Consider the following 11,150-nt stretch of genomic DNA (forward strand, 5'->3'; position numbering starts at 1 on the left):
AAAGGGGGGTGTTGCATATTCCTGTCCCCACCCGGAGTGCTTATCACCCGGCCAAGTTTCAGTGGCACATGCATCAACCTGTGTTACAGAAACTCGTACAAACATCAAGATGTTCACCTCCCAGATACAGGTTCATCCATTCTTCCCAATGACAACATGAAACATTCTTAGGAGCATAGTATTTGGAAGTCAAAGAAGTTGTATAACTTACCCCTGTGCTAAGAAACACCTAGAAGGTTACCTGATTAAAGAGATGATGCTACTTGACATCTCCATGACTCTCATGTGTTCTAGAATCCCAACAATGGAAGCATCCGGTCTATGAATCAGTATATACCATACACTTAGGGCTGCAAAGAGTTCTGAGACTATGCTCAAGCCTTCTGAAAAGATTTGTAGGGTGAGCACTAGATGTGTGGTCATAAGACTGGAATGCAAACTAGACTCTGAAAACTTACATCTTCATATTTTCACTGGTAGATCAGGTCACAGGAACAACTGAGCTTTAAGGGGCAGATTATTATGCAAAATAAGCAAAAAAAAATGTAGCTGGAAGAATTTGGTAACACTGTGTAAATCACCAGACACAGGTGAAGGGAAAGATAATATCCAGTAAGGGAATATCCCACAGAGTATCACTAAAGAAATGCAGAGAGAGGCATAGGAGGGTCTGTGGAAGTCAGAACTACACAGAGGAAGTGGGAAAGTACAATTACATTGTTGGTATTGAAATTAATGTTATAGGATATGAGGCGTATGTGTGGTTAAATAAAAAATCATTTTGCTTTGTAAACTTTACTCATATCAAAAGGAAAAAAGAAGCATAAGATAATATTTTAAAATATTTAATGCAAATTATTTTTAAGTTATTTTATAATATTACTAAAAATTGTTTTTAGATATAAAATTTAAGCTACTTTTTAAAAGAGCTAGATGCATCTGACGTTATCTAGTTCTGGTCTGATGAACTCTTGTTATCCTATATGAAGTCATCTTAAATCTGAACTTGGCTTTACAAGACTTCTGAAAGTTTGCCTTGACACTTAAATTCTGTTTGTGTCCAAGTGAATGACTAAGGTTCAGGTTGTTTGAGAGAACTGGATACAGAAAAGCCTACTTTACTTTCCCGGCTCTGATATCTTGCTTAATTACCTAAGGAACATGGAGTAATAATAGTAGAGAACTCTTATTTATGTTATCAGCACTAGGCTTCCAAAAAAGAATGTTGAGATAATTTATGGAGTAAAGAGACATGCTATCAGGCTAATTAAATGTAAGGACTAATATGAATTGGTAAAAAGAGGAAGAAACAAATACTTCAAGCATCCAAGTGAATTTAGCTTCTGTGACTGAAGCCCACGGCGGGGGAGGAAGAGTGGAAGTTAAGAAATCTTTGAGAAGCATCTCAGCTGTGCTGTTCTCTTCTCTTTATACCCTCCTGACACATGACGACATCAGTAGTTGGTGTTGGGCACTGGATGGCGATGCTTCACTCCAGGCAGAAATGGGCATCATTATGAGGGAGTGAGGTGATTTTATGTGTGTTAGTAAATTTTTCCAAACTTCAGGATATAATCCATAAAATGGAAATCCTGATACCAATTTCAGATTAATTCTAGGAAGATTAAGGAAGATAGGAAGTGGTGAGCATTTCAGAGACAAGTGTTACTCAACTGACCTTCTTTTTCCTTGACAAACTACAATTGGGTGGTTGTTTTCTGAAAAACATGTTGCTGTTCACGTGAGATGGCCCTGTGGTTGTGGGTAAGGGAGTGGACCACAACAGTAGATAATGTCAACATTCCCAGCCCCTCCCAGCTCTGGGAAGCCACTGTCCCAAGAAGGTTTCCCATGAGGTAGTGACTGACAGGTCTGTTCCCTGTCTAGATGCATTTTGGTAATTATAGGGCGTGTTTTGAGCTACTGTGAAAAACATATTGCTGGAAACATGAGCAGTGGCCAGCACCAACAGATACCCAAACCCTGTGGGTGGACCCAAGCATCAGGCTGCTTTCAGGATCTGATGCCATGCAAGTACACATCTGTGTGTTCAAATGAGTGATAAATTGGAGGTGTGTGCTTCGTACACTTAGGTTGTCCATGCCATGCTGTCAGGTTTTGATGTCCTCTTGGGATGGGTCACTTGTGAGAAGCAGGAGTGTCCCGACTTTCCCAACAAAGAACAACAGAGTATGAAGTTCCCCAGAATAGAAAGTCTTCCTGTGTGTCTGTCCGGGTGAGTGTTGTTAAGTGCTGCTGAGTATGACATATAGCAACCCTATGAACAGCGGATGTGAAACGTGCCCTGTCCTCTGCCAACCTCACCATCTCAGACACACTTGAGCATTTTGCTCCAGTCTCTGTGCCAATCAACCTTATAGAGTGCGTGGAGCAGGACATCATGCATAGAAAGGTGGAGGGCCAGTGTAAAAGGGGGAGACCCTTGACAAGGTGGGTGAGTGTAGCTATCCTCAAATAGAAGATTAAACTCACTTCTAGAATTAGGCTGTGGCCAGAGAATATGGACGCACGGATGTATGTGTAGTTGTCTGTCTGTAAGCATGCTTGGTGTGTCATAGGCACAGCTTAGAGTTCGAGAGCTTGACTCTGAGGCCCACCTACTTCACTTGAGCTCCTGGTTCTGCACTTGTAGAGGCCATTTAAAGTGACATTGGCATTGGCCAATCTCCTTATCAGTGTAGCAGTTTCTACCCTTGTACAACAGGAAATACAGCACCTTCCCCATCAGGTTTCTGCAAAGATTAAATGATTCATGAAGATAAAAACGTATGGATCTGGTCTATTCTGTGCCAAGAACTCAATTAATGCCATTTATTGTTATTGTTGTCATCACTGTTACCATGAGTGTCACAGAGGGTCTCGACCCACCCTTTATCTTTTCACTACACTTCAGAAATCAGTTGCGTAAGTGCAGGTCCTCTCATTTAAAATTATAAAGAACATCAGGACAGCCGGTGACAGCAGAGCATGAAGAACTTTGTGTGAAGCCAGCTCCTGAGGGCCCTCGCGTTGTCCTGTGGGTGCAAGACAGAAGGATCTCTCTCTAGGCCTAGGCCGAGTACACGCTGTCCTCCCTGCTTGACCTCACCCTAGCTGATGAGTCATCCTTCAGACCTGGTCTACTTCACTTTCTTTCTAGATTGGAACGATGGAGGACCTTTATGTGGCAAACACCATCTTTGCCCTCAATTTCTTCAAACATCTGGTGAAAGTAAACCCTACCCACAATGTCTTCTTCTCTCCGTGGAGCATCTCCTCCACCATGGCCATGGCCTACCTGGGTGCCAGGGGCAAGACTGCAGACCAGATGGCACAGGTAAGTCTTAGTCTATGTCCTGAGTTACCCAGTGAGCTCTGAATTGGACAGGGTGGCTTTTATTTTATGCTGAGGACATCTTGACTAGAACAAAGCCAGTGGTCATCACATGCTGATAAAGCACTCACTGGTATAATTAATGCAAACTCTGTAGATTCAGGCTTAATAACAGCTAAAACCACAGAATTCTCAACTGAAGTTATAGAGAGTCATATGGGATAGTATTGGCTTCTGAGGCTAGAAACTCAAGTAAAAACATTTTGCACTTTTAATAATACAGTTATTATAATTTTCAAGGGCTTTGCATATATGATTTCATTTTATGTATCATTTAAGACACATGCGTGCAGGATGGGACAAGGTTCAGGTCTGTAGTTTATAGGGGGATCATGACTTGTAGTCCACTCAACAGCACCTAACTATAACTAAGATGTTTGCATTAAAGATACTGCTATCACTTATCGTTGTTCCTCAACTGCTCATAGAGTTTTCATAGGGTTTGCTATCACTTAAGACCAGGAGCTCTGGGAATCACAAATGGTTAAGAACTCAGCCATTAGCTGAAGGTTTAGTGGTTTGAATCCACCCAGAAACACTTTGGAGGGGGTTTGGACTATGGACCTTGGACAGAAGTCCTGGTAGTTTGCTCTGGAAGATCATAATCATTTACAACCCTGTGGAGGACAGTTCTACCAGGAGACAGAGTTGACTCCATAGGAATGGTGTTGGTTTTGGTTTCTCATTCTACAGACGAGAACAGTGGTAGGAATGAAGGACCTTTCCCCCAAGCTGCCCAAGGTTCTCCAACTTTTGGTTCAGGGGTCTATCTACTATAATGCTTCTGTTCCTCGAAGCCACTTCCATGAAGAATTCCTCTTAGGAGAAAGCTATGGTTATTCAAAGGTGCATGGATAGTAAAGACCTCCAATCATATTGTCTAGCCCATGAGGTCATGTCAAGGACATGTGGCCTGGCTTCATAGCATGACCAATATCAAGGTCAATGTGGACAGCATATGGACAGTTGTAAGAGATTTCTGTACTTAGTTTCCCACCCTTGGGGAATGATACAGTTCAACCTGGCACTTTTCTCACCACGTCCTGGGCCTTCATGGTAGTTTGCTCCATTTGAACTTCATGTTATGTCCTAGACCAGAGACTCAAACGTGACCTCTGACAGAATTCTTTCATGTTCACATACACACAAAGAAGTATGAGGTTTGACTTCTCTAAGCACAGATCCCGATGTCTCATAAACCCTTGTGCATTTAGACACACCAATCTGCCTCTGGCTGCTTTCCATTTTCCCAGAAGACTGCACCCAAGTGCAGATGCACCTCTCCAGGTACATAGTGACCCATTTAGGATGGGTCTTGTTTGAGCCAAAGGCGTGTCTCAGAACACTGGCCAATCTTGCTGTAGGAGGAGCTGGGACAGTGCATCACCCTGTAGCTATACTGGTGGCAATTTAAACAGAGAACCTTACAGTGAAACTCAGTTGCCCAACACTTTACAATACTCCTTTCTTTTTATATTCTTTGCCTGAAAAGAAAAAAAAAAAACCCCACCAAAAAAACCCGAGTGAATTTACTGAAAATGTCATAAAATATCAGGGTGCTGATTTTTTAAATGCAATGAAGCAGTATCATTTCTGAAGGTCTGTCTATGCTGAATGATGTGTTCTAGGTGGTCAACAAACACAATTTTCATACCAGATAAAAATTTGTTGGTCATTCTGAGCATTATACATTTTTTCTGCACCCAGAAAGTACTTAGAGAGTGTGGGATTAAGCAAGGATTTTATGTAGTCTTATAAATCAGCCAAATGTGCAGACTTTAAAGGTCAAAGGTTTAATGTGATTGCATCTCAACTAAAAAGACAGAAAAGTCTTTAGCTACGAGAGGGGGTAGCCTTTTTAATGTTTGAGTCATGGTTTTTCTTACTGTAAGGTGTGAGGTGGAGTAGAAAATGCTCTGAGTCTCAGTTTCTCCATCTATAAAATGGGAATGAAAACAAGGATGGCCTGAAAGAGTAGAGATAATACATGAGGCGTATTATGAGTAATGGTAATAAGAGTGGCTTATCTCAGTCCTTTAGCCAAGCTTGTTATCAGAACTATTTATGCATCTACTCACACAATCCTCACAAATCCTTTGTGCTAAGTGCTATTATTAACCTCAGTTTACACATGAAGAGACTGGAATGGAAGCAGCCCCACAGCTGGGAATTGGTGGAACAGCTGGAGGTGGTATAGCTGTACTCATTCCATTGAGTTTCACAAGCACTGTGATTTTCACAAGTTGAAGACCTTTGGCCACTCTCAGTTGGGCTAGTCTCTCGATGGTGTGTTTCCAACAGCTCAAGTTCACTTCCTGATTGTGTCTCATTTTATTGATTTTCCCAAGTATTTCATCCTTCTCATCACACTCTTACACGTTTGAGCTCTGGTAACATCGTCTACAGGGAGCTGCACTGCTAACCAAATGGCCACACCTTTCTGGCTATTGGAATCCTCCATGGCTCTGTCAATGGCCAGCGATAGAGTAGTAGAAAATAGCCTCGTGCTGTTCTTTGTAGGGGAATTTAGCTCGGATGAGGCATATCACACACGAAGAACACCAATCAGAATATTCCACAATTGTTGGTTTTATTGTCATGTTGGCAGTAGTTGATAATTGGTCTTTAAACAGAATGGCTGTGTTTGTGTCAGAGAACTAAACAAAAATCATGAAAAGGCACCTCATAGTCACTGGTTTTTAAAGTAAGTTAGCGGGAAGTAGTATAAGCATTCTTTTGAATTCCAACTTTAGGTGCTCCAGTTTAACAAATTTGGAAGCTATGAACCCACCCTGGTGTCCCCGAAGAACTTCACAGGTTGTGACATCATGCAACAGATTCAGAAGCCGACCTATCCTGATGCTATTTTGCAGGTATCTGACTTCTATGTCTACCTTTCTCTTATATTTTATTTCTAGACTCTTGTCTTAAAATCACAGTTCAGTTGGGAAAGACCCTCGTGTAACTTCTCTCATTGACAGATGGAAGACTAAGGGTTAAAGTGATTAAAATTAATTTTTCTTGGGTCTCACAGCTACTCACCAAAGGTGGTGCCTTTTTGGAAGTTTGAATCCACCAGCTGCTTTGGGTGAGAAAAACGGACAGTCTCTTCTCGCGTGATTTATCGTCTCAGAATATCTAGTCTAGGAGGGCCATCTGTGAGTCATTTCTGACTCGATGGCAATGAGTTTGAGAATTTTTAGTTTGACCAGAAAAGATGTGTATATTAATGACTTAGTATTACTGTATTGAGAGAAAACAAAACCAAACCCAAAACTAAACCAAACCATTACTTTAGAAATAAGTGCTCATAGTGGCAAAAAGCTGCACTGCAATCCCAGAGGTGGGTGGTTCGAATCCACCAGATGCTCTGCTGGAGAAGGAGGAGCAATGTCCTCCTCCTGTACCAGTCAGATCTGATTTGACGGTACATACACACAAAATAATAAAAATAAAAAAAAAGAAATAAGTGCTCAGTAGTCATGTGATATGTAAAGGGAATTATTTCTATCTGTTTAAGGCACAAGCTGGAGAAGCAGTCCACTCACTCTTCCAATCTCTCACCTCCGAAATCAACTCACCCACTGGAGGCTATGTACTGGAAAGCACCAATCAGCTGTTTGGAGAGAAGTCTGACAGATTTAAGGAAGTAAGTGAAACCAGAAATTGAACTTGTTGTATGTGACTGAACGCATTCGGCCTCATAAGGACTGTAGAGGATAAAGCAGAACTCCATTTTCACTCACAGAAACCGTGAACTCACAGGGAAACTACCCCTGAAGGGTTTTCAGGGCTGTAGTTCTTGCAGCTTCTGGGTTTACTTACCTTTCCTGCCGGCCACTGCACCAAACCTTCACCTGTCTGCGAAGCTGTCTTCTGTAACTTGCACAAAGAACATCAGAATTCCACACAGGAGCCTGGGGCTGGCTGCACACAAAACCCACTGGCCGCTGTCTTTCTCCTCCTTCTGTGTGTCTGTCAGTCAGTGGTTACCTTTTGCTGACGCAGATGGCTCCCTCACAGAATAGTAATCAAGACAACTGCAACTGATTTCAAAAGCCACAATCCAAAGGGCAAATTTCCCTATTATTCTAAGTCTGCAATGCCAAGCAAACACGGAGAAAGCTCACGTGTGGTTGATTAACAGAATAGCCACAATGGTAGATTCACAGCACCGGAGATTGGAAGGACGATGAAGGACCTGGAAGCTTCCTTATGAGCAGACAGTGTGGACCTCAGGGCAGCTGGTCATCCATCAGCCTTGTCCAGGGTGCAGGGGTGGGGACAGAGTCGAGGAGGGATTGTGAAAACAGATAGAATATAGGCAGTCCCCAGCATATGAACGAGCTCCATGCCTAATCGTGCCTTTCTTTACCGTTTAAAGTGCATTTGAAGGTGAGTCAGAACAGGTGCGCTTGACTCTCATTTAGCCTTATTTTAGTGCGAGATGATTTCCAGGCCAGGAAGCCAGATGAGTTGGAGTTTACTTGAGGACGTGGGTACTTTGATCCTTCTCAGTGATTTCAAAGCTGTGCCTGCAGCAAGTGAAGGTGACTGTGATAAAGAGTTTGTTGTGAATGGGGCTTGTTCAATCATTTCAAAGTGAGGACAAAATTCCGTAGCCTTACTGGGCATATCACCCTTCGTCAGGTGTGTGGGAAGGAGACGAGGGTCAGCTGTGCCTTTGCCATCTCGGCTAAGGCCCCTTTCAGCCCCTCATCCCTTTCCCATCCTGGGTCAGTCCCCTCTCTAGACAGTTTAGTCTTCACAGGAAATCAGCCTTCCAAATGACATTCAGTGTCAATTCTTTGTAACCTTGTCATTTTCTTGCTTTAAAGGAATACCTGGAACTCTCCAAGAAATATTACTCCACGGAACCTCAGGCAGTTGACTTCCTAGAATGTGCAGAAGAAGCCAGAAACAAGATTAACTCCTGGGTCAAGACTCAAACCAAAGGTAAAGCCAAGGGGTGTTCTCGGTTCTTTACCTTAGGAAATCCAGACACTCATAAAACTCACCTGGTAGAGCAGTTGTGAGGCATTAGAACGGAGCAGGCCTCCTTCAGAAACAGCCTTTCATACCATTCTGAATTAAATGACTCAGACACAACTGCAAAACTTTGAGCAAATAACACTACAGGGAGGGAAAGTGCCTTTCAAAATTTCATAGTAAGTCTCATTTTGGAATTTAGTGTTTCTTAAAAGCTATTTCCCTACAATCCATAAAAGGACAGTCACAATTGCACACAGAACTCCTAGTACTTCCTGCTCAAAACACCGCTAGGTAATGGCCAATGTCTCCATCCTTGGATTTTACAAATCTGACAAATTTGACCTACGTTTCAAATGAATATAAAGGAAACGTCATGTTTGAAAACTGGCATCTCTGCAGAGTCTTGAGTTTATTAGTGACTTGAAAGAGTCCAGAAATCTTGTTCAGTGCCGTCACTGTCCTTGATCATAAAGTCTAGACATATGCCATCTTTCTTCCAGGCAAAATCCCAACCCTGCTCCCAGAAGGTTCTGTGGATGAGGAAACCAGGATGGTCCTGGTGAATGCTGTCTACTTCAAAGGGAAGTGGAAAACTCCATTTCAGAAGAAGCTAGAGGGACTTTATCCTTTCCGGGTGAATGCGGTAAGAGGTGGCAAGATACACTTTTCTAACGTATGTGTTGGGGAGGGAGCAAGAACGAGAGCCCTGCTGGCTGCTTAGATAACTTGCTAGCTGTGGACCATGCACAGTGGACTACGTTAAGTTATGAGAAAAGACTTCTGTGTGCAAAGGTTAAATGCTCAACTGCCACCCTAAAGCTGGATGGTTCGAACCCACCAGAAGCTCCCCAGGAGCTTATTTAGTGACACTGTGTTTTTGGGAAGATTAAAGCTTTGGAAAACAGGTGGGGCAGTTCTTCAGGATTGGTGTGAGTCAGAATTTACTCCATGGCATTATTGCGTGGCTTTTCATTTAGAAGAAGCAGTGTGAGCATTGGTGATGATCAAATGTTAAGTGTTCACTTAGCCTCCTACCAATAGTGACCTTACTAATCTTCTGTTCCTTGATCTGGAAGACTGGGATAATAATGATATCCAACTCAAAATGGTGCTATAAGGATTCAATGATTAGGATTCAAAGGGATTAACAGAGTTCCTGGTCCATAAAGGAGTCTTTATGATGTCATGGTTAAGTGTCGATTGAGGTCAAAGGTTCACTTCTACCTAGCGACTCCACAGATGAAAGCTGTGGTGCTCTACTTCCATCAGGACCACACGACGGAAGACCGAATGAGGAGGTTCTGCTCTATCACACAGGGTGGCTAAGAGTGGAATTGACTTGATGGCACGTAACAGCAACAAACACCTAACCCATAGCACATAGTGTGTACTCAATAAATATTTTATTATCCAGCTTTTAAATGAGTGTAAACTAGAAACTTCCCATAAGATTACAACATCTACAGTAAAAGTATATAAATGATTTGCTCTGTTGATTTTATAAAGACTATTTCTTTGACAAAAAGAAGAATCCACTGTCTTTTATGCCCAATTGTAAATCTCTTGACGTTTATCTTTTGTATTTACTTTCAGACTGAGCGCAAACCTGTCCAGATGATGTACTTGCATGAAAAGGTGAACATTGGGTATATCGAAGAACTGAAGACTCAGATTCTAGAACTTCCATATGCTAGAGATGTTAGCATGTTCCTCATGCTTCCCGACGGCATTGCTAATGTGTCCACTGGCTTGGAGCTGGTAAGGAACCCTGCCTTCCATAGGTTAAAAGTTCTGGGACTAAATCTACCTCTTAGCACATGAGCATTATCTACACCCAAGGAAAGGGTATGAAACTTCTCCCAGAAAAACGCAAATTGGTTGAGAGCAAATAGGTCACATCTAAAATTTCATTCAAAGCATTTGGTTCAGACTTACACATCTGATATACACGTCACTTTCTTGCAAAGTTTTGTGCCTTTATCTCATTCATACTATACTATGGAGCTCTGGTGGTTTAGTGGTAAGGAATTATAGTCCCAAAGCAATGGTATATGGTTCGAATCCTCCAGTTGTTTAATGAGAAAAGAATGAGCAATCTCCTCCCATATGATTTATTGTCTGTGAAAGCCTGTAGGAGGGTCATTTATGGGTCAGTTCCGTATGGATGATATGCAACAAGAGCATACTTTAGAAACATCATTGATTTTTAATATTAGACTTACATAAAGTTATTTTACCAATTTCTAAGTAAACACAATGAACAGACATGAAACACAATGTATATGAATGAGAAAAATATTAGTAAAATAAAATTTTTAAAACCGAAGCAAACACTCATTGGTAATTCTTGTACCTGCAGCTGGAAGATACGATAACCTATGACAATCTCAACAAATGGATCAGCAAAGACACACTGGCCGAAGATGACGTCGAGGTGTTCCTACCCCAGTTCAGGCTGGAAGAGCGCTATGAACTCAAGTCCATTCTGAGGGGCATGGGCATGAGTGACGCCTTCAGCAAAGGCCAGGCCGATTTCTCAGGGATGTCCGAGGGGAATGACCTCTATCTGTCCGAGGTGTTCCACCAGGCGACTGTGGATGTTAACGAGGAGGGCACAGAAGCATCCGCAGGCACAGGGGCCGTGATGACTGGCAGAACCGGCCACGGAGGTCCACAGTTTGTGGCCGATCACCCTTTCCTCTTCTTCATCATGCACAGAGTGACCAAAATCATCCTCTTCTGGGGCAGATTCTCCTCCCCCTAG

At 42.3% G+C, this 11,150-nt stretch overlaps 1 protein-coding gene across 1 annotated transcript; it reads left to right on the forward strand.

Moving 5' to 3' along the window:
- The first annotated feature begins 3,169 nt into the window (after positions 1 to 3,169).
- Positions 3,170 to 11,150, forward strand: SERPINB2 (serpin peptidase inhibitor, clade B (ovalbumin), member 2). Its single transcript, XM_006892737.1, has 7 exons — positions 3,170 to 3,337; positions 6,148 to 6,267; positions 6,915 to 7,043; positions 8,233 to 8,350; positions 8,887 to 9,029; positions 9,980 to 10,144; positions 10,746 to 11,150. Exons 1-7 carry the CDS (start codon positions 3,170 to 3,172, stop codon positions 11,148 to 11,150), a joined length of 1,248 nt encoding a protein of 415 aa, XP_006892799.1.

Source organism: Elephantulus edwardii, unplaced genomic scaffold (genome assembly GCF_000299155.1).
Source record: "Elephantulus edwardii isolate Elephantulus edwardi_28Jun2011 unplaced genomic scaffold, EleEdw1.0 scaffold00118, whole genome shotgun sequence".
Taxonomy (NCBI): domain Eukaryota; kingdom Metazoa; phylum Chordata; class Mammalia; order Macroscelidea; family Macroscelididae; genus Elephantulus; species Elephantulus edwardii.

Coding starts and splice junctions, on each gene's coding strand:
- SERPINB2 (XM_006892737.1), top strand. CDS start 3,170: ATGGAGGACCTTTATGTGGCAAACACCATCTTTGCCCTCAATTTCTTC. Junction 6,268..6,914: donor ATCCTGATGCTATTTTGCAG/GTATCTGACTTC, acceptor TATCTGTTTAAG/GCACAAGCTGGAGAAGCAGT. Junction 7,044..8,232: donor AGTCTGACAGATTTAAGGAA/GTAAGTGAAACC, acceptor CTTGCTTTAAAG/GAATACCTGGAACTCTCCAA.